This window comes from Idiotropiscis lumnitzeri, chromosome 18, assembly GCF_059441095.1.
Source record: "Idiotropiscis lumnitzeri isolate Australia: NSW breed Sydney's pygmy pipehorse chromosome 18, RoL_Ilum_1.0, whole genome shotgun sequence".
Taxonomy (NCBI): Eukaryota; Metazoa; Chordata; class Actinopteri; order Syngnathiformes; family Syngnathidae; genus Idiotropiscis; species Idiotropiscis lumnitzeri.
The window spans coordinates 7,141,288-7,165,197 of record NC_142408.1 but is presented as its reverse complement, the minus strand read 5'-3'; the positions used below and the strand labels follow the sequence as shown (position 1 = coordinate 7,165,197).

General features: G+C 44.7%; 2 protein-coding genes across 2 annotated transcripts; one reads left to right on the top strand and one right to left on the bottom strand.

Annotated features, from left to right (window-relative positions):
- Nucleotides 1-419: 419 nt before the first annotated feature.
- Nucleotides 420-3,316, bottom strand: LOC148319320 (prostaglandin E2 receptor EP4 subtype-like). Its single transcript, XM_088280996.1, has 3 exons — nt 3,252-3,316; nt 2,338-3,178; nt 420-1,190 (listed from the first exon to the last, which is right to left on the bottom strand). Exons 2-3 carry the CDS (start codon nt 3,145-3,147, stop codon nt 645-647), a joined length of 1,356 nt encoding a protein of 451 aa, XP_088137122.1. The 5' UTR covers nt 3,148-3,178; nt 3,252-3,316; the 3' UTR covers nt 420-644.
- An 8,687-nt stretch (nt 3,317-12,003) lies between these two features.
- Nucleotides 12,004-23,096, top strand: map1b (microtubule-associated protein 1B). The gene is made up of 6 exons (XM_088281432.1): nt 12,004-12,450; nt 13,512-13,613; nt 15,243-15,325; nt 15,561-15,701; nt 15,784-21,204; nt 21,391-23,096. Exons 1-6 carry the CDS (start codon nt 12,240-12,242, stop codon nt 21,544-21,546), a joined length of 6,114 nt encoding a protein of 2,037 aa, XP_088137558.1. The 5' UTR covers nt 12,004-12,239; the 3' UTR covers nt 21,547-23,096.
- Nucleotides 23,097-23,910: the final 814 nt, after the last annotated feature.

Genomic DNA, 23,910 nt, shown 5'->3' with positions numbered 1-23,910 from the left:
ACTGTATTGTTGAATATTTTGCTGTTTACTTATTCAATGTTTGATTGTCTTTTGTTTTATGTGTCAGTTATATAGTCGACATCAGCTGGGAGCAACAAACGGTTCGAAGCAAACACGCGTGGCCTCTCATTTAGAGAACTTTGCGAGCAAGACTGAAATCATGTGCTAAGGAAAAGTGAAGGTAGGCCAAAATTAATATTCCACAGTAAAACCAGGTGACCTAGTTGCAGGGGAAAGGGTCTATGTGTTATTGTCACTTTCACAAAAACTTTAGAATTTAAATTAAGTACCACATGATGGCGGCAAAGCAATATGTTTGTCTAAGTGAAGATCCTGAATAGATCCCAACATGGTTCCTTGGCTCCAAGATGCCGAGGTTTAAATGTGTTTACAGTGTTTGAAAATGGGGAGTTTTTTTTTTTGGTATGTGATTTTTTTCCCTTTTTCGAAGCTGCATCTTAAACCATGTGCTAAACTGGGGTTCACTGTAAATCCAGTCCAAGCAAACGGACACGGGCATTCATCACATGTGGTCATAGAACTTGTGGTGTTTTTAATTCAGTTTTGGTGGCCATTTAAAGCTATGCAAAATATTTACGGCTGACGAGATGAACTGAAATCTTCTGTCAGTGGCGACTCTTTGCTTATATACTCCTTTCCTGAACATTTGATGTCCGGTCCGTAAGCGACACTTGTAAAGCCGGTTTGGAGCTCTCCGGCGGCTCTCCCTCGGCGGACCACCTCGGGGCCTCTGTCCGAGTCCCCCTGAACTCCCTCGGGGTCAGCAACATGTGCCCGCCAGGCGAGCTGGAGCCCACGTCCGCCCCCCCTTGAAAAGACCCTGTCCTCCCCTCAGGTGGGTACAGGAAGGTCTGCAATGTGCACGTCGTCCCTCGGCGCTCTCGCGACACCAGAGACGGCGAGTCCCGCGACACGATGGACGACGAGGACAGGCGGATGCTGGCGCAGTGGAACTGGCCGCCGCCCCCTGACCGGCCCCGTCCCATCTTGCAGAAGAGACATTTGATCTTTTCCATGAGCGTGAGGAACACCGTCTTACGGAGCAGGATGTACACCCACGGGTCCAGGATGGGGTTGACGGAGGCCATGCGGATGGCCAGCAGGTCTTTGTTGAGCCCTGTCGACTCTTCCTTTTGGTTGCTGTACAGCTGGTTCACAAAGATCCTCAGCTGGAGACCAAAAGGAGAGGGGGGTGAAGTGACTCAATTAGTCAAATCAACTTTTGCATTCTTATACATTGTTGTTGATGTGTTGACTGGAACGAGTTGAGCTCTGACCAACCAGTCAGAGGACAGAAAAATGATTGCTTCTTCTGCACTAGTGATTATGAAGGCCCTGGACAGATGACATTGACATAGCAACACAACAGGTTTGAAATCTGGACAAAAAAGAAATCTGTCATGACCAAATGAAAAGACTGGTGGGAATCAGTTAAGCCATTTCATGGAACAAATATTCAAATATCGATTGTAAATGGAGGCCAAATCGATCGGTTCAACCATTTTGGTTCAATCCGATGCGGCTGCCAATCATATTGGAGTAAAACATGGGAACAGCCAAAATTGAGCAGAAACAGACCATTGGGACGTAGTGAGGAGGCGGCAGCCAGCCAAGGAAAGCAGCTCTTTTTCAAACTATCATTTATCACAATTCCCTTCATCCAAGCCAACTCCCGCCACCCCCGATCTTGCTTCCGCTGGCCGTTCTTTTAACAAAAACAACATCCCAAACAGGCTCCATGCTCCTCATTGCAAACTCAGGTGGCAAGAAGTCAAGTCGCATCACATGAAGGGTCAATATTGAGTTGTGGTTTAACGTTTTTTAATTTTGTTCCATGTGCTTCCTTTTGATGCTCACACTTCACTACACGAAACAAGCATATTTCTGACAGTTTTTTTAAGTCGATTTTAAAGCTTTCCAAGTCATTTCTCAACAATAAAATTCATGTAAAAATGACAATGACAGTGAATAGCATTTTTTGTTTACAATAGGTCATCACATTTTAAGGACTCGAGTACGCTTTTGTTGTTGTATGTCATCGCGATAAGGGGGGGCGGATGCGTTTAATTTACTGACACAAAATGCTTTCAAAATCGCTTTTGGGAATAAAATGGATGTGATCGTATTAGTCATCACCGTACGTGGACAAAAACTGAGTGCGCTTAGTCAACGAAATTATTTGGAATAGCTTAGGAAAGTGAGTCGGAAGCTTTTTAAAGGGAGGCTGCGTGTGATTCCGCATCCTTTTGAGGGCGTCTTGGTTGTTGCCTGTATCAGGCGTGCGCGATGGGGTTTCCACCGAATAAAGGGACTCACCACCAAAGGGATGGAGCAGACGAGCACCACGGCCGAGGTGGCGATGAGCAGGATGACCATCTGGATCTCGGCCCCGGCCAGCCGCCCCAGACTTGTGCGGCGCCGGAGCTGCGCGCGGGCGACCGCCCGTCGCCTGCGCTCGGGCGCCGTGCCCAGCGACGTGCGCCGGACGAAGCGGCGGTGCATGAGGATGAGCGCGCCGCACACCATGACGTTGCACGCCACCGTGGCCAGCACGACTGCCGCGTTGACGCCGGCGTACATGAGGTTGAAGGCGGCCACCGACGTGCGGTTGCCGCTGCCGTGCCAGTCGATGAAGCACCAACTGCCCGGCCGTTGCAGCTTGACCTCACCCAAGCCCATGCCCGGCAGCGCGCACAGCCCCGCGTTGCTGACGTAGATGGCGAGCAGCGCCAGCGCCGCCAGCCGCTGGTTGACGTACTCGTTGTAGAAGTAGGCGTGGTTGATGGCCAGGTAGCGCTCCACGGACATGGCGCACAGGATGCAGAGCTGTGCCAGGAAGAAGAAGAGCAGGATGAAGCCCGAGTACTGGCACAGCGGCTCGGCGCCCGGCCACGCGCCACGCATGTACGTGGCGATGGTGACCGGGCTGGCCAGCAGCGTGCCCAGCAGGTCGGTGACGGCCAGGCCGCACACCAACGTGTAGAAGGTGGTTTCCTTTTGCTCCTTGCGCGAGATGCGCAACACCACGATGGCCGTGACGTTCCCCACCACCCCGAAGATGAACATGATGACCGGGATTGTGGGCGGCTGGAAGGTCCGAGGCGGCGCATCGGCGGTGGCGTTCATCTTCACCTCAAGCTTGAATGTGCATCCTCCACTAAGGGAAAGTCACATCTCATCTGATTTATTTTTCCGTGTGGGGAAAGTTTCGGATGGAGCAGCACACTCACTCTGCTCATACACTTCTGACTTCAAGTGGCTGCAGGGGAGTTGTTCCCTTCATTCAGCTCCTCCTCCTCCTCCTCCTTCTAGAATGAAGCAACAGCGCACTTTGTGTTGGAGGTTGCACTTTCTTCACTTCTGCTTAAAAAAAAAAAACACTTTACAAAGTAAAATGTCCATACGTGTGATGCAAGTTGTAGCTTTTTTTGGAAACGGTCAAATGACTCTTAAGATGGGTGCTAAAAAACAAAACTTCACATTACCTGTTTCTTCTTCAAGATTTTTCGTGGGTCTGCTCATATTAGACATTGCAGTCAAACTGGCTTTAGGGGGCTGGATTTTCCAAACTGCTGTATTTTATGTCAAAGTTTATCTTGTGTTTCACCGGAAACTATTGGGAACGTTTTGGGGCCGGAAATAATGAGCCGATTCATCAAGTTAATGTATTTCTTGAATGAACTCAAGAGCACTCGTGATAGACCAGATGACCAACGGAGAGAACAATATTTTCCAGCTATATGTTGGATTTTTTTTAAACCAGAATCGCAAGTTACTTTGCTTTTATTACTGGTCTTATTTCTGCAGTTAGCAAGCACAGTCCAAAACTGCATCTTCTCTGTGTGCCACAATTTACTGGACAACTTGTTGTTGTTATATAAATTCCCAAATTAGTATGTAATGCAAACGTGGAAAGCCCCGCGACAACCTGGTGGGATATATTCAAACCACCGGAGGATTTTGATATATTTTTTGCGACTCAAACATGTAGGGATGTGTCAGTGTAAGAAAGTTGTATTTTTTTGGACTATTAGGCCCACCAGATTGTAAGGAGCAGTCGCAATGAACTTGTCTATTTTTGGAAATTCTCACATAAAGGGTGCACTGGGTTATAAGGTGTATTAACACACATTAAAGGAAACAAACTAGAAAAACAAAAGAGTTAAACATCTTCAATTTGACATTCATACGTAAAGATCGCTGTGTTTTTTTTAGAAAATGACAATTTCAAGTGTGCTTTGTAGTCCGGAAAATATGGTACGCTCAATTTGTCATTCTCTCTTTATGGCAGATTTTCATCATGATGACTGAATCTGGAACATCGCGATGAACATGGGTTCACTGTTGACCAAAGCCACGACTCGGCCTCTTAATCAAATAAAAAGATGCTGGAATGTCCTGGCAGCCGACATGAATGCCTAAACAACCCAGGGTGCAAGCATGTGCTGCCTCAGAGACTCATCAACCCCGATATTTGAGGTTAGTTTAATCTCGTGTGGGTATATTGACGTATATCGTCAAAAAGTTGGCCATGCGCAACGGGGATACACTGCACAAAACACTTTGACGGACTCCTGGCCCAGCCTGGGAACGCTAAAGTTCTCCAGTTGCACTCGCTGGAATCGGGTCATGTGACAAAAAGGCCTCTCCGGGGAGCCGATCAAAACACCCCGGTTGAAATTTACTGCCTCCCGAAGCGCTCTTGCACCTCTGTCCTGCGCAATGGCTTTTCCCATTGCCTGAGAAAGTTGTTTTTGTGTATACATGCGTCCTCATTTCAGGATCTTGGAAGTGTTTCTTTTTTTTGTGGTTTTGTTTTTAGGGTTTACCCTGCCTATGACCAAAATCCACCTGTGATGAATTTTAATGAGGACAAATGATAAGTGGAATGTTGTGAAAAAAATTACAGAAAATATGAATGTGACACAGACTTAAAAAAAACATTGTGTGTGTCAAATGTGCAACCATACAGAGTCGGAATTATTTTTCCGTGAGTACTCAAATACTGTAAATACTCTTTTTGCGATCGGTCTGAAGAAAAAAAAAAAACATCTCAAGTAGGTTGTTCACAATTTTGATGGTCTTCATGCCTTTATGGTTCCAAATAACTATTGCATAGAAATTCCCACCAGGATGAATTTGATCAATTCACCAACATTTTTCAGAGGAAGCTTTCCAACGAAACTCCCTCCCGTGTCCTCCTATGACATTGAGATGCGTCCAAGCCAAGTTTTTACTCGTTCGTCCGCTCACGGGAAGGTTGGAACAGAAAGCCAAGCTGAGAAAAAAGTCTATAGGTGGTTGTTTATTTTGATGAGTGCACAAAGCCAACCCCCCCCCCCCTTACTCTGTTCCAAATAAAACAGCCAGCCACGAGAAAGACAAGTCTCGATGCGTCGGCACGGCTCGCCAAGTCGAGCAAGATTCCTTCAAAACAAAATGATGATCCCCGTGAATGATGGCGAATTTCCAGCTCGTCAATTGTCATCCTTCTCAAGTTTGCCGTGTTGCCCGTTTGGGGTGAGCACCCCACCCCCGGCCCACCTTGGATTTATCGATTGCATTGGAGCCAAGGAACCATGTGATAACGTACAGGAGCTTTGGCCACAACTTGTTATTTACCAACAGGGATACGGTGGAAAAAGTACTTACACGCTCAACTTCAATTGCAGTGAAGTTACTTCTGTTGAAAAAAAAAAAGAAGCACTGAATCAACTACAGTACTTGAGTAAAATTAAAAAAAGTAAACTTGTCATCATCATTCCCTGACAGCCGGATTAGAGCATATGACCGATTTGAAGACTCAATCACAGAATCTTGTATCCTGTTCGAGTGCATGGTGCCTAAACTTGCCCCACTTCAACCGCCTTATAATCGACGTGACAAGCCAAGCCTGAGCACCTAATCTTTATTTTCGACTCAAAATCTGTGCTGATTTTAAATCAAAAGCATTATGAGACCGCCCGCTTTTGTTCACGTCGCGAAATGACTAAGCATACTAGGTAAGCTGCATGTAAAGCCAACAACTGGCAGCATACACTTTACTTGGGCGTACGTGTTCTCTTTTTTTCTTCTTTTTCTCAAATTTGAGAGCATTTTGAACACCAGAAGCTGTTGGGGTTTTTTTTCGTTGGCACAAGACAACACATTTGCCACCAATCATTCTTGAAGCCAACAAATCTTGCCTGAAAAGTCTTCTTCAGTACAGTCCAGAAGTAATAGCACTTTGATATTTCCTAATCAATGGCAGGCTTCAACCCTACGCAGCTATAATTACCCTCATCAGCCCCGCTTTCGGCTGCAGTTTTTAGCATAAGCTTTAGAGGAACAAGTCCTGACACTTGCAAACTATTTCCCCCTTGGGGAGAGCAAACGGCGCATACCGAACGTCCCGCCGCGTGTGTGTGTGAGTTTGTGTATACGTATGTGCATATGTGCGTGCGTGGGTGCGCGTGGGCAGGTGTGTGTAAAAGAGGGAGGGTGAGGTGACTTTTTTTTTTTTATATAAAGACTGAATTATGACACCTGCCAAAAATTTGGAATGCGCGTGGAACAAACATGCCTGTTCTTCTTCAACTGCTTTGTGAGCCACTGTTTACACTAAAACATCTTGTTAGTGTAAACTGTTAAGGCTTTATTGGGGTCGGAGGGAGGTGTTAAATACTCTTTATAATGATTTTTGGGGGGGCACTTGCTGGGGTCCTGGCCACCCTCCCTGAAGCCCTCCGGGCGACCGAGTTGCAGAGTGTGACATTTACTTGAAAACTATATACGCCTTCCTTTTCCTTTTTTTTTTTTTTTGTGTGTGTGTGTGGGGGGGGTCAAAGTATATTTCCACAATTTGTAGATTCTTTAATGGTTTAGCTACACTACTTTTATATACTGATGAACCTTTACGTGATAGGCAAGTTAGACAATATAAAAAGTTTACACATCTCTGTTCAAATACAAGTTTTTTTGCGGAGTAAAGGAAAACCGAACAAAATAAGTCATTAAAAAACTTTTTTTTTTTCACTAATGCAGCCATTAACCTGTATTGATACAACCCCCATCCAATTAAAAATATATACATGGTTAAGGTTGAAGAAAAATGCAAATGAAAAGATTTAATGTGGTTGCACAAGTGTGCACACCCTTTTGTATAGCATGTGGCTTTGCTCAGAATGAACCAATCACATGCTTTTTTTATTTACTCATGAGTGTTGTTGTGTTTGTGCCAAATTTTAGCCCAAAAGTTCAATCGCTGTTTCAAAATTTAGCAAAATCACTTTTGAAATTCCCCCTAACGCATGTGGAGAAAATATCAGTGTTCGCACAGAAACTTCAAGATTCTGTGGAAAGAAAAAAAGGCAGGAAAAGCCTACTAGACCACCTGAACTTTATTTGGGGTTAATCTGAATCACTTTAAGAAGTGACAGGTGTGTGCTTGCTTCTATTTCACATGACTTTGAACGTTATTGGTTCATTCTCAACACATCCCCAGATAAGAGGGTGTGTACACTTGTGCAAACATATTTTATCCGGTGTGTATTTATACTTACCTTCATAAAAAAAAAATTTTGTTTGTTTTGTTTTTAATCCTCTGGATTATACAGTTTATATGATAACCATGAGAGAAAAAGTTTTTAAATTTTGGTCTCATTTGTCCTATCAAAAAAAGCTGGCACTTGATCTTGTGTAGCCTCAAATCCAGTGCTTGAACTTGAACTTGAAATTAAACTCCTTTTTTCAAATTTATAATTTAGTTATATCGATAATTGTGTTATCAATGTTGAGTGCCGGTCTAATGTCTTTTTGTGCACCATATGCAATTTTTTTATTTTATTTTTTTTTTTGTTTGTTGTTTTATGGTACTTTCCACCATTTTGCCCCCCGGGCGTGCCGGCGCTCTCAAAACAAAATGCGAAGCAGTGCAGCGACCTGCAAGGATACAATGGAATCTTTTATCCAGAAGGTTGTGCAGATTCCAGCGACATAATCACTTTAATTCCGCAGTCGCTTCCTCGAGGCGCTTGTCTTTTCACACATGAGTCGGCGTGAAAAGCCAGAAAATCATCCCTTGTCCTCACCTGAACATAAAAGCCGGCCTTGCTTGTTGCTTCGTGTTTCTTTTTTCTTTTTTTTCGGCGCTCTTGTGGTTTTTCATCTCCATTCGGCAGGAAAATGAAGAAGTGACTCATGCCAGCATGTGAAAAATTCCAAACCCTCCCCGAAATACCTGCAACTTGTTTTGGTGAACATTTTCTGCTCTTTTTTGTTTCTTAAAGGACGTTAAAAAGTTGCAGTCACATGCAAACAAAGGGCAGGGGGCGTGGCTTGTGATGTTTTTTTTTTTTTGTTTTATTAAGTGCAGAAATAAATTGAGAGAAAGTTGGTCTTTTAGTTGAATACCTGTTAAATGAATGTGTAGTTCCGATCATGACCTACAGGGGGAAGCCCATTATTGCACTCACTTTTTAAAATTTGGGTGCCAGTGCACCCGCATGTTTATGTAAGTTGGCGCTAGTTATTATCTTTCGTGAAATACTGAAATATTTGATGGATTTTTGGACCTGGACCATTATTGCATCAAACTTTTAGTGGCATCCATAAAACTTTGCATTTGAATTGACAGCTTTCTCTGCCTTTGTTATTATATTCTTGTGACTTTATGATATACTCTATATAAAGCGCAGAACTGGAGCTGCGGCCGTGAGAGCCTAGATAACCGCGTTCCCAGCAAAAGGGGAGACGCTTTAAAGTGTAATTCCATTGGGGATTGGAATATTTGCGGCTCAGTGTGATAATGCAGTTCATTCAACCAAATGATATTTTTATTTTTGTTTTGTGGATTTTTAATAACAGAGCTTTCTTTTTTATTCTTGGCTCCTCGTGTTTCTTTTGGCCTCTCACTGAAGACAAAGTGAGTCGAATCCTCCCACATAATCGGAAGGACATCTTCTAATGGCACTGAGGAACTCTGAAAACTTTCCCAAAGATGCCTCTTTGCCCCGCTGATGAAGTTTCGTAAGCACTGGGAACCCAAACTGGACTGTGGGAGGAAGTGGGTCTCAGAAAAACAAACACGGGCACAAAAGGAATTTACATAAAGATGCTAAAATGAGCCGCTAACCACTGTCCACCATGCATCATCGCAATCCACCTGTCATAAGTATTACTAGCTTGAGAGACCCTATGTCTATGGAAATTGCCAAGGCCTTAAAACAGAGCTGTGAGGGACACCTGCCCTGCTGCCTCTTAGGTCTATGGACCAAATGCTGCTGGAGGTACCGTGGACGAGGCGCAACCTCAGATGGGATTGTGCCTTTTCTGTTACCGGTACTTCTCTATGGAATGAGTTTTTCAAGATAGATCCTTGGGGAAGCAAATACAAAGCGCAGCTTTAAAATTCAGGAACTCCAAAAGACTGAGCAGAGCGGAATTATGTGATTCATAGATCACATTACAAAATAAAAATAAAACTGTCTAAAATGTCTTTCAGTTTATTTGATGGTAATATTGCAAGAACTGATTCTTGTGTTTTCGCTTGTTTCGTTGATAATTAAATAATAAATAAATAATAAATAAATAAACCCCCAAAATACCCAAATTATTTGGGTTATGTGTTTTTAAAAAAAACACACATGATGGGAAAAAAATGAGAAATAAAGTGGCTATATAAAGTGAAGCTGTACATACAGTAGATCAGTCTATTGGATGTGCACCTTGAAGGGGCGTGGCCTAATGTGTGACATCAGGAGCTGGAGTAGGGTGGGCCGGCTAGTCTGCGCATTGTGGCCCCCAGCTGCTCCGAGCGAGTCTTTGTTTCGTCTTGTGTTTGTGCGTTTGATTATCGTATCTTAATTGCTCACATCACCCAAACTTTGAGCTCAAATTTTGTCCGTTTTTGTATCTTCTTTTTTCTTTTTGTCTCAAAGTTGCCTAAACCAAAATTCTTCTTGAACTGAATACAATTTGTGGATTTATGCAGCTGTTGTGACTGAGCAGCATGTGTCACACACGCATTACTGTAATCAAAAATGAGATGAGCTCACATTTGACCTTTTTTGACCTCGCTGCTGAATTCAGAGGAAGCCTCGGTCGTACTTACTCTTGAAATCTGTGCTTATGGCTCATCAGATCTAGTCTACTTTTTTTTTCTCCAATCCACTTCATCAGTAAATCACAAAATATCCCGGCCGTCTAAGAAACAGGCATTGCCAAGAAAATACATAAATTCTGCAGCCGTTTGCAATTACCGCCAGTAGGTGGTGCTGTTAGTGCAAGAATCAGCAACTGATGCCCGTTTGTTGTTCTTTATTAGATTAATGCGAGCGGTATTGTTAGTTTTCAAATCGTATCTATTAATTTGGCCTTTTAAAAAAATCGTATTCATCCAGATAATACTTAGACGGTGTATGTTAATTAATGATCGGTCCATTTACATTTTATTTTGACTGTACCTCAATTTCTCTTTCTTTCTGTCGATCTCACGCTCCAGCCTCCCCTCACTCGCGAACAAGACCCCAAGACCCCGCTTGTGGCAGGATCTTGTCCCCAATCCAGAGAGGGCATTCCACCCTTTTCCGACTGAGTGACAAAGGGCAGCATTGGCGGAGTCCAACCCTCACTGGAAACAAATCCGACTTACTGCCGGCAATGCGGACCCAACTTTGACATCAGTGGTACAGGGACTGAAGAGCCCATATTAGAGGGTTCGGTACCCCATAATCCCGATGCATTCCCCAAAGAACTCCCTGAGGAACACGGTCAAACGCCTTCTCTAACTCTACAAAACAAACTGGCATGCACCAGATTCGACTGTCCCCCAATTCTTCAAGAGGGAACTCCACTCATCTGAGAAACGGTTTTGATGCTGACTGTGAAGCGAGCTCAGCATCCACAGGGCGACACTTCCTGTGTGATCTCGGCACGTTTCATCTTGAGCGATTCGTCTTTTATCATTTGCTTTCAAGCGTCCCGCTCGCACGGCTTTTGCTTTGCTTTGTTATGGAAAACCCTTTTTGGATGTCGTGTTCTGATCAAATAAATACAAACAGACACCTCGTTATCCCCTTGGAAAAAAAGATAACAGGTGACCATGTGCTTTTATTTATAAACATCCAATCATTAAATTTCTAAGCCGCTTCTACTCACGAGGGTCGCGGGTGTACTGGAGCCTATCCCAGCTGTCTTCGGATAGTAGAGGGGGTACACCCTGAACTGGTTGCCAGCCAATCACAGGGCACACGCAGACAAACAACCATCCACACACACACACACACACACACACACACACACACACAATGTCCAATCAACCGGCTTTTCATGTTTTTGGAATATGGGTGCAAACCGGAGTACCCGGAGAAAACCCACGCGGGATCACGCTAACCAGTCCTCCACCGTGTCGCCTATTTTGTAATATAATATATTAAATGGTGTTTTGATGTATTATTTAAGAAAAAAAATCATAGTCAGGGATGGTCAACGGGCAGCGCGCGGACCACATGCGGCCCTCACCCACATGCTGAGTTGCCCTTAATTTCATTATACTGGACAACAGCAAATTTTAATTTGAGATGGCTTTTTGTGTATGTAAATGTATTTTTATTGCTGGCTAAAAAAATGTTGACTTTTTTTCTAGCACATTAGGTTTTGAGATATCTTTTAAGTTTGTGCGCTATAAGCTTGCAAGTTATAAGCTATGAATGTGCCGGTGGTGGTCAAACCCCTGTTTTTTGTGGGAAACTAATAGTAGAGGTTTATCAATGTTTTTGAAGAATCTTGGTGGGTCACAAAAAAATACAACCCCCACATTTTCCCAATGCATCCAAATTGACTTATTTCCTCCATATTTTGTTGTACATTCATTTAGGTGGTGAGAGGTCCTATGACTCCCCCCCTCCAAATAGTAGCGCTGATGAAAAATTGTGGCCCCTCCCTTATTTATGTTGCCCATCCTTACAATAGAAAGGTTGATGATAGATGAACACAGAAAATTCCCATCCTCCCGGTCTCTCCCGGAAGGATGCGTTTGATTCGTTGCCAGTGACATCAGCTGTGCGGTGAGTGTGCAAAAACAAAAAAAAAAGGAGGTGGGGGGGCTTGCGGGCAGCCGGAGCCACTCCTTGTCCTCACTCGCGCACCGACTCCAGCGCAAGCAGCATCGCAAGAAGGAAGAAGAAGAAGAAAAAAAAAGAAGAAGAGGACAGAGCGGAGCGGAAGGAAGGACCGCCACAATGACCGCCCTGGTGCAACACAGCGCTGCGGCGGCCGACGCGATGTCGACGATGGAGCCGGCGCCGGTGACGCCGGGCCGGACCGCGGGGGCAGCCGCGGCCTGCAGCCCCGCGCGGCACTTCGTCGACTCCAAATTCTACCTGCTGGTAGTCGTCGGCGAGGTGGTCGCGGAGGAGAACCTCAAGTGCGCAGTGGCCGATATCGAGAGGGGTAAGCGGCGGGCGGGGCAAGCAACAGGGCGGGAGGAAGGGGCGTCTCGGTGCTTTTGACGCTCCCGCTTGATGAATTTGTTGGGATTGTTTCAGCATGTGTGGCATTCTCCAGCGATAAACTCAATCGTCCCTGTCCCGTGGGAGCATCCGCCCGCCATCTCCACCCCCAACCCGAACCCCATCCTCCCCATCCTCCTCCTGCATCCAGCTCTCTCATCCTACACCGGCCGGTGGGCGTGGGCCGGGCCGCACTGCGGTCCCTACGGGAAGCCACAAGGACCATTTTGTAAAGCAATTCGTTTTCTCTTGTTGCTTACAAACGTGTAAGAATTGGCCTCATCTGTTCAATGAAAGTCGGCCCGAAAGTATTTGGGCGTGACACTTCATATTTTTGCTCCTCCTCCTCCCCCTCTCCTCTTCCTCACCATCCTCATCACATTCGTGTCTCTTGGAGGAGGGTGGGGTTGATTATAGTTGCCGATAGTTTCTTGCTGTCTCGGTTAGTAATGAACTACAATCGATATATGAATGAAATTGAATATCTCAAACAGTTTTCAGTTTCCAACAGAAGGATGTCATAGCATTTCTGTAACATAAAATAGGAATAAGTGATTCTGCATTGTCGTCATACCGAGTGAAAATTCAGCTCATCTCTGCCTGGATCTGAATTTGTGACGATTCATTTTTTATTCTCAGTCATTCATCCCTTATGTGCATTTGTGGTTTATGGATTGAACACAAGCGTCAAGGCAGAAGTTGTGCCCCACCCTGATAGTGACCACGACAGAGGTTTCATTGTGTGGCTGACGGAGCCGTGACTCAGCTCAGTCTGATGAGATCAAGCTCATGCTGTCAAAATCATTTTCATCTTCTGATGATTTCCCTCACACTACTCTTACATTTAATGTCTCACCAACGCCTTATGTTATTGCCAATACATTTCATTTTGATTATACAGCATTAAAAAGAAATCAACAAACCACTATCAGTATGCAAATGAAAAATATTTTTGTGTATTTGCGCATGTTTATTTTATTTTCTATCACCTTTTTTTTCCAGGTATCCGCTCATGGGACGCCAATTTGATGGACTGCAACCTGGACCAGGAGCTCAAGCTCTTTGTCTCCCGACACTCGGCGCGTTTCTCCGCAGATGTCAAAGGTAAAACGTCCCTTTCATACCCTATTGTAGCGGCCGTTTCTCAACTGCAGAGAGTTCTGGACGTTCACGAGATGGAAGCCTACAAATTCTTGTAATAGCTGTCCCGTATTTCCTACTACAGTGACCAGGAGCAATTGTTTGCTCAACATTTTCTTTTCTTTATTTTATTTGACCATTCTTCAACCATGTAGGTCAGTTGAGAACCATTTCTCATTTACAATGACGAGTGCAAAAAGTAGCATTTGTCGACCTGGGCCTGTGCTTGTGTTGGGGGCGAGGCCTTAACCTTTGCCATTTTTGACCACATTTCCCCTGACAGTGACTCGTGTCCAGTATTTAATCACGTGATGAGAGTACCAGACGAATCATCTCCTGCTGCACACCTGATCTCAGGTGTCTTAGGGTGTGGCCTTTATTCATCCAAGCACAAGTCAAATTGTGCTGTAATGATTGAGCGGCAGGGCATCTGTGAGGTACTGCGGCAGATCGCGTGTCACTAATGAAAGTGGAGATGATGCGGCAGGACATCAAAATCCTTTCGGAGGGTGTCGAGGGGTTGGAGGCATGCCGTTTCCTCTGCATCATCACTCCCAAAGTGAAGGCAGTGGCAACGTCCAATTGGAACTGTTCCAAGATGGCCGCAAAGCTGAGCCCACCTGATAAGTGGCAAAATGGCCGCCAACTAAAATGGCTAAAAAACGGCTGCATTTCGCTGCTTAATTCATATTCTACAAAGGCAATATTAATCAGAATGCCATATTTAGACGGGTTGGGGGGCACATAGAAAAAAAAATGTGGACTTGACTTCCCCATTAAAGCCTGTAGTAAGAGGTCAATCTATTCAAAGCAACATTTTGACTCATTCCCTTCGTTTTCTACCTGCGTATTTGGTGGCAGACCATACTACACACATTTTGCAAGCTGTTTTATTCATTCATTTTTTTTAGCAGGTTGAGGGGTATTCGTCTCTGCAGCTCTGATCTATTTTCAGTCTGGTGCTTTCCACATCAATTTCTTTGGTTTTGTGACAGTCTGCCTCAGGAAGTCAACGGTGCGAGACTGAGGTGGAGGGGGCGTAGGTGGTTGGTTTCGCTGGTTAATTGCAGGGGTTACGCCCGGTCCGCTGCGCTGGTCTTGACACTTTGTCACGCGGCAGCAGTGTTAATGCCAGCTGGAGGCCGACGCCAACCTCCATGAGACAAAGGAGAGAAAATCAAGCATGTGGACTTTGTTGAGGACGATGTCGCTTTAAGGATCAAGCTTGTCGTGGGGCGGGCCTGGGTGTGTCTGGCACGCACACATGCATGCATACATCACGTCCAAGCCCAGACAAAAAAATAAAAATCAATGTATTCGGCGTCTTATTAATGAATTACCGTAAAATCCCATGCATAATTTGTATTTTTTTCCCCAAAATAGATCCCCAATCTTTGGGGGCAGAAAAGTTTGAATTTTAAATGTGAAAGATGGGGGGGCTTGGGGGGGTGAGCTTTGAGTATCATTTAACGCCACATTCACTTGAATGGTGTTTAGTATTGGCAAATTTGTAATACGGAGAAAAGTGGCAATTTTCAGTATTCGAGAGTCCAAGGCAAAAGTGACGTTTTTGCTTTCCATTTCTTTTTGCAGGCCAGCGAATTCTTCATCATAAAAGTAACATACTGGAGACAGTGGTGCTCATCAACCCCTCAGACGACACTGTCAGCACCGAGGTGAAAACTGAACTACTAGTGCTATATTCCACCTGTTACACGTCTGATTCCTTAATAGGTTTATAAGAAAACATGGTCCCAATTAACCGCGAAAAACAAGAGATTACGTTATTCCCGTTAATTCCTATGGAAGGCTTCCAACGCCACCTGCCATATAATTCTCACCACCATCAAGCAGAATGTATCAATCCAATATTCAATCAGAACAACATTTACCCCCATGATATTTTCTTAGGTTCGATTGATGATCTCCGATTCTGCCAGACAAAAGCTTCTGGTCCTGTCGGGCCAATGCACAGAAAGCACTGGCGAGCTCCTACTTCAGTCTGGATCGTTTTCCATCTCCAAATTCATCGACATATTCACTGACCAAGAGGTGTGTTCACCATTTCTTCTCAATGTTTGAAGACTGCAGAATTTGCTAAAATAACAACACTTTTTTTTTTATTATTGCTCAGATTGGTGAACTGCTGAGCACGATTCACCCAGAAAACAAAGCCAACCTGACGCTCTCCTGCCCCGATCAAGGTGACTGGAAAAACTCCAACCTGGACAAACACAACTTGCAAGAGTTCATCAACATAAAGCTGAACTCTGCGCTCATCCTCCCTGAAATGGAGGGCCTCTCCGAGTTCACCGAGTATCTGTCCGAATCCGTCGAGATCCTGACGCCTTTCGACATGCTGGAACCGCCGTCCTCCGGTGGCTTCCTTAAGCTCTCCAAGCCGTGTTGCTACGTCTTCCCCGGCGGTCGCGGCGACTCTGCTCTCTTTGCCGTCAATGGCTTCAACATGCTCATCAACGGAGGCTCCGACAGGAAGTCGTGTTTCTGGAAGCTGGTGAGGCACCTGGACCGCATAGACTCCATCTTGCTGACGCACATCGGCGATGATAACCTGCCAGGCATCAATAGCATGCTGCAAAGAAAGATCGCGGAGCAGGAAGAGGAGCAGTCGCAGGGTTCAACGGCCAACAGCGACTGGATGAAGAATATGATCTCGCCGGATATCGGCGTCGTGTTTGTAAACCTTCCGGAAAATTTGGAATACCCTGAACCTAATTACAGAGTACGCAAGAATCTGGAGGAGGCGGCGGCCACCCAGCAGTTCCTTGCAAAGCTGAATCTGAGGACTGTGCCGTTGCAACGGCCTGTTGGAAACACGATTGAACCCCTCATACTTTTTCAGAAGATGGGCGTGGGGAAGCTTGAGATGTACGTACTCAATCCTGCAAAGAACAGCAAGGAGATGCAACAATTTATGAAGCAGTGGACAGGAAGTGAAAAGGATGCCGCTTCTTTCACGCTGCTGAACGGGAAAGAGTCAGAGTTGCCTGTATCTTACTTGACATCTATCACCTCTCTCATCGTGTGGCACCCCGCGAACCCCTCAGAGAAAGTCGTGCGTGTTCTCTTTCCGGGAAATGCCAGCCAGCAGCACATCTTTGAAGGTTTGGAAAAACTGAGGCACCTGGACTTCTTGAAGCAGCCAGTTGTCACTCAAAAATCCGTTGACGTGCCATCAACACCGACACTGAAGCAAGCCAAGATGAAAAACAGAACAGACAGCAAAGAGAGTCTGAAGTTTACTCCAAAGTCGTCGCCAAACAAAAGTGTCAGGAAAGAATCCAAAGAGGAAGTGGCAGAGAAACCCAAGGCAGATGCAGACGAACAGTCTCGTGAAAAACAACAAAAGGCGGAGAAAAAAGAAAAAACCCCGCTGAAGAAGGAACGTGCAAAGGCTCCAGAGAAAGAATCAAAGGCAAGACCAAATCAAACGTCCCAGAAAGAAACACCAGAAAAAAAGACATCTCAAATCAAAGTGAAACCTGAAAAGGAGAGGATCGCCAAGAAAGACATTAAATTATCTCTAGAGAAGAAAAAGGAGGTTAAAAAAGAAGTCGCCAACAAACCGGACATGCCTAAAAGAGAGATCAAGAAAGATGAAAGGGTGAAGAAGGAGGAAGCAAAGAAAAGGGACGTGAAAAAGGATGTCAGGAGAGATTCTCCTAGGAAGGAGAAGAAGAATGAAAAGGGGGAGCAGAAGGATATTAAAAATCTGTCAAAAGAAACCAAAAAGTTATCTTCTTCTGAAGATAACAACGGCCTTTCACCCAAAACAAAGACCCTCAAAAAAGATGCATCGAAGAAAGATGCAGGCACGCCATCAAAACTGAAAGCTAAAGGACGTCCAAAAGCACCAAAGGTGGATGCGAAGATGGATGCTGCCAAAAGTCCAGCTGCTGCTGTCACTCCTACGGTAGACCCAGAGGCAGAAAGGGCTGCCATGTCTTCCCCAGAAGACCTCACTAAGGACTTTGAAGAGCTCCGAGCAGATCTGGTCGAGGATGCAGCAGTTGTTCAAGGAACTGAAGAAGAGGAGACTAAAATATTAACCCAATGTAAAGAGCCAATGCAGACCAAAGAGTCCCCCGAGACATTGGAGTCTATCGATGAGGGAATTGCCACAACGGAGGCTGAAGGAGAAAATGGAGCTACTCCAGATGAGCAAGCTCTCAAGGGTAAACTCAATGGCAACATAATCGAAAAGTATGAGGACGAGGGCACTGTGATGGAGGAAGCGTCTGACGGAGCAGATTATGAAGCAAATGGGGAAACCGAGGAAGTTTATGAGCCACAGAGAGTGGCATCAAATCACAAGGAGTCCTGTGAAAATCTTGAGGATCATGATTATACAGAAGATCAACACACGGGTGGAATAACAGAGAAAAAAGAACTGATTGTTTCAGCGTCACCAAAAGAGTCGTCACCCGTTTCCCCTGCTGCATCCATCCATGATGAAATGTTTCCGGCTGGCATTGAGAGCTCAACTACCGCAGATGAAATACCTGAGGAATTTACCATCACCTCTGGCCTTACACAGTCCACCATTGAGATCTCGAGTGTGCCGACTCATTTTGATGAGAAGTTAACTCCGAGGGATGGCTTGAGCGAAACGGCCAATGATGGAACCGGGTCTCCGTCACCGGAGTTTGGCAGATTACATATATCACAATCTGGAGAGTGTGAGAAGAGCAAACTACCCTTACTTCAGAGTAAACCTTGTTCGGACTACTCCAAGAGCGATGCAACAGAGGGACAAGAGTACAATCATACCGCCTCGACAATATCTCCCCCGTCGTTGTTAGAAGAAGACAAATTTCCTTGTGACGGTAAAGTCGAAGGCTTGACCACACTTCAGGAATCGTTTGAAAATCAGGACACAGTCTCGGTAAGGCAGACTTCAACAGCCCCTTTTGTGCATTCTCCCCCAAGTAACCAAAAATACAACTTTGATTCTGTGTCAACGTTTGGAACCCCGATTGAACTGTCCACTACCTTAGCAGGGTGCACTAGAGTGATGGGTGATTCCACCTTCAGCCCAGAAGACAAGACATTGGAAGGGGCAAGCTCCCCCCAGTCCTCAGGTCATACACCATATTATCAGTCCCCAGTAGAAGAAAATGCAGGAACTCTTCCATCCATGCCAGAAAATGAAGACCAGGGTCCGATTATTGTGGAGGTCACAAGTGACAAAGAGGAATCCTACAATAGGGAAATACCCAAGCCTGATGAGAAAGAATGTTTTTCCCCTATGGATAAGATTACTTCCTCTCCAAAAAGCACACCTTCAACTGACCCCGACTCCCCCATAAAGAAGGAACTGGATGACATCAATAGATCAGTCTTTCGCTCAACAACCCTTACAAGACAAGAATCGGATGCTCATTCAATGACAGCTTTCAAAGAAGAGAGTAAAATGTCCATTTCTGAAGGCAGCACATCAGACAAGTCAGGCACACCGCTGGAAGAAGTGGTTGCAGAAGATGTGTTTTCGCATTTAGCCTCAGCTTCCACTGCCTCACTTGCCACCAGCTCTCTGCCAGAGCCCACCACCGACTCCCCTTCCCTTCACGCTGAGGTCGGATCTCCTCACTCAACAGAAGTAGACGACTCTTTGTCCGTTTCCGTAGGTCAGACACCAACTACCTTCCATGAGGCAGAGGCAGTATCTCCATCCAAGGAAGACAGTCCTCGTCCCATGTCCATCTCCCCAGACATTTCACCAAAGACCAAAGTCAGCGCACAGATGCAGGACATAAAGTCACCTGAACATTCTACCATGTCACTAGAATTTGGACAGGAGTCTCCGGACCACTCCTTAGCTTTGGACTTCAGCAAGCAATCTCCAGAGCACCCATCTGCAGGAAGCAACTCGCGTGCTACAGAGAACGGCCCAACTGAGATTGACGACAGCCCTTCAGATGTTGTGAGAGCATCCGAGGGGCAAACCTCTACAGCAGAGAGGCCTTTGTTTTTTGAAGACGCAGATTCAGCTCATGCTGCTTCTGTGACCCCATCCGATGCATCCCAGTCCACTCCCTCTGTCACGACCCCATGCCAAATGACAGAGATGCCTCTGATGGCTGAGCAGACGGACGGATCTCCAGTTACGCCGAAGGCAGTCTCTCTCACCCAGTCTGCCCCCCATTCTCCCTATTCCAGTGAAGAATCCCCACTATCAGGAGATCCCGTAGAAAGAACCATTAGCCCCTTTTTACCGTCTGCGGACCACAAGTGTGACGGACAGGAGAAACTTGACAAACCCTCTGAAATGGCAAAGGTAGAAACTCTCACACACTCTGTCCCTCATTCCCGTCATTCCAGTGATTCCTCCGTAGGTTCAGGAAGTCCTGTGGAAAAAAACATCAGTACCTTTTTACTGTCAGAGCACAAGTCTGACGAGCAGGAGAAAGTTGATGGAGAATCAACTTCCCCGTTATCATCTGCAATATGTTTTTCAGATGAAGAGAAACCTATGCTAAAAAAGGAGACCGACCTGTTTGTATGTGACAATTCAACACTTGAAGTAAAATCTCCCGTGAGCCACCAACTCTCTTCCCCGTCATGTCTTCCTGTGTCCTCACATCCATGTAGTTATAACACGGTTTACGGTTTCAGGGAGCCTGACTCCTCCAAGATCAGTCCATCCATTTCCAAGACAGACGTCGACCTCTGTTTAGTCACTACTTGTGAATATCGTCATCCCAAGACAGAACTTTCACCGTCTTTTATCAATCCTAACCCTCTTGAATATTTCCTCAGTGAAGAGAGAACTATGGAGGAAGAGAAGCCTCTTGATATGGTGGGAGGTGGGCCTCCGCCTCCAGGGGGGAGGCTTCCTGCCAAGCAATGTGAGGAGACTCCTCCCACATCTATCAGTGAATCTGTCCCCTCTCAGACCGATTCTGATGTTCCGCCAGGGACAGAGGAGTGCCCCTCTATTACAGCAGATGCTAACATTGATTCAGAGGATGACTCAGAGACTCTGCCCACTGATAGAACCCTCACCTACAAGCATGCTGACCCTCCTCCCGTCGCGCTCAGAGACTCAGCTCCATCTTCGGGCCACCATGATGTCTGCATGGTCGATCCAGAAGCCCTCAAGGCTAAGGAAAACCACCACAATGCTAACACAGAAGCCGCGGAAAAGCCGAAGCAGAAAAGGCTCACTAAAAAGGCCTCCTCACCAGCTCGAAAAACCGGTCTGTCAAAATTGAAGGACTCAAAGACTGCCTCTCCCAAGAAGAGTCTTGGAGAGGGAAAAGATGCCAAAAATGCAACCAATACATCAGCGTCACGAGGTGCCATCGGGAAGGTGTCGAGTGTGGCATCTCTACCCGACTGTCCTCCCATGTACATGGATTTAGTTTACATCCCCAATCACTGCAGTGCTAAGAATGTGGATTCTGAATTCTTCCAGCGGGTACGCTCTTCATACTATGTGGTCAGCGGCAATGACCAGTCGTCTCAGGAGCCCAGTCGGGCTGTGCTCGACGCTCTACTGGAAGGGAAATCCCGGTGGGAGAACAAAATGCAGGTTTGTTACTTGCATAATCTGTCGTTGTTTTTTAGAACCCTTCATCGCCATACAGCAGCGGTCCCCAAATTTTGGAATCAGCGAATAAAAACAATTTATTAAAAATAAAACTCATCACAATGAATGCGGTTGTTGTAAATAGTGAGAGATCTAAATGGTTAACTCCTGCTCCCTCCCGGCCATCAGGTCACGCTGATACCGACCCACGACACAGATGTGATGCGGGAATGGTACCAGGAGAGCCACGATAAACAACAGGAGCTGAACATCATGGTCCTGGCCAGCAGCAGCACGGTGGTCATGCAAGACGAGTCCTTCCCAGCGTGTAAGATAGAAATGTAGGACAGGGTTGTTCCTTTTAGAGGCCCGTCACCTTCATCATGAGCGATGTAGCCTGAAAACAGTCACACGTACTTTCACACACGTCAAATAAATATCTGCAATGCACTACTGAATATCAATTCCCAACATTTCCAAGGAACCATTGAAACGCCGTGAGATGCCACATTTCAGGTAACAGAAACACGACCAAAAGTGTCCATTGGTTTTTACTTTGTTCTCCCATCTTTCCAGTCCAACATGCGTTCTAATTTTGCCGAATGGCTAAAAAAAAACATGAAATCTTTGCCTTATTGGGATGTTGAGTGATGAATGTATCTGAGAAACAGAATGCTAATGAACAAACCATCCTCAAATAATCACACAGTTGGGAACAAGAAGGCCAATTGTCGTGCAGAAAATGGATGGATGTATGGACAGACTTTGGAAAATTCAAAGCACTAAAGCTCCAGCGAGTCAGTGTGGTCGCAATCGACATTTTCAGATGATTGGTGTAGGAGTCGCCCCGAGTGGCCTTGGTGGAAAAAAAAAAAAGTAAGTGAAGCCAACACTTATGGATTCAATTGTAATAAATAATGACGTACGAACAATTAACCGAAAAGCCTCAGAACGCATTGTGTTTGCGTATCTTGGTGACTTATTTAAGAAAACAGACAAGAAACTGTACATATACATAAAAACAAAACCGAAAGAGCTCTGAAGTGAACCTCTGTTAATCGTGGTCGAAACACCAACTTTCATGTAAAACTGACCCATAAAATAAAAGAGAACTAAACATTTTACAATGGGCCATTGCATTTGAATTCAACTATTCGCAGATTTTATTTATTTATTTCTCTATTTTTTATTCCATCATTATTTGCTGAAGCCATCGTTAATTTACATTCTTTTTTAAACCGGTCCCACACTTATTTACGGGAAACCCCACACATTTTTTTTTTTTTAATTCTCTTTTTTCTTTTTCAATTCCTGACAGATTTTCGCAATTTAAAGTCAGGTTTAGTCCCAATTACCCGCAAATAGTGGCGGCCAAAACATTATAGCAAACCATATTATTATAATGCTCTGCTAGGATTAAGCTAACATTAAATGTGAACTACCATGCACAGGCTAACAGTAATTAGGACTTGCCCGTACACTGCAAAAATATGAAGCGCAATTTGGTGGGGTTTTACTGTACTGGACTGCAACTGCTCGGCTATTGTAACTCACCTGATACGTCTTAAATGTCAGCGCTTGATGATTGCGACAAAAGACCAACTGTGAATGACAACGCCGCCAACTTTCTCTTCTTTGACTCTTATCGAATGATCTGCCTTTTTCCTCCACACTGTTAATCTGCAGCAACCATTAGGTGTGTCCTGTATGTGTCCTGTGCTCTTAACACCGCCATCATCATGTTTTATGCGAGCTCTCAACATTTGTTCCAAGTGAAAGTATTTGTGCGCGCTTTCGGACTATTTGTGTGCGATGTGTAAAATAAGCGCCACCACCACTGCAGAATAATTCCAAATGCAAAATAACACAAACACAATAAAAAGCAAGTATATTGACGAAAACGAGTGTTCCCCTTTGTCTTTTTCAGGGCACTTTTATCGATTTTTTGTTTTTAGTTATACTCATGAGAAGACACCTGTTCCGGAAAGCAAACATGAATGTTATCAAATGGACCTTCGGCTTTCTGAAGGCGTAAAAAGCAGACTAATGACAATTTGACAATCAATAATCAATCAATAATAAAAAAAAAACTAATTAGATTGAAATACTTACTGTATTCATTCTTCTTTGCTGTGTGCATAGTGTCAAACACATTAGTGTTCCCCCAGCTAGTGCCCGACAGTGTAATTACAACTAAAATCATCTGGAGGGTGAAAAAAAAATTTTTTAGTTCATTAACGCACGTCCATTCATCCTATCTATGTTAAACGTGTGCTTCACACTGTGATGAATGGAAGCTTTGTCTCTCCGGGACTCCTTGGGCACTTTACGAAAGCTCACGTTGGGAGAAAATCAAAGGAAAAATGTAATGAGCCAACATGCGGCTGCTTGTCACAGGGAAATCAAAAGCGTGGGTGTTTGTAAATGGGGATCATCTTATTATGATGATGAACAGATTGGCAAACAAACCTACACTAACTACAGGTACTTAAATTTACTCTTGCTTAAAAAAAATAATATATGTATATATATATATATATATATATATATACGTATATATATACATATATATACGTATATATATATATATATATATATATATATATATATATATATATATATATATATATGTGTGTGTGTATGTGTTATTTTGTTACTGCTTTTGTTAATACTGCTTTTGTTAATTTTTGGGGGAAATGTTAACTTCGT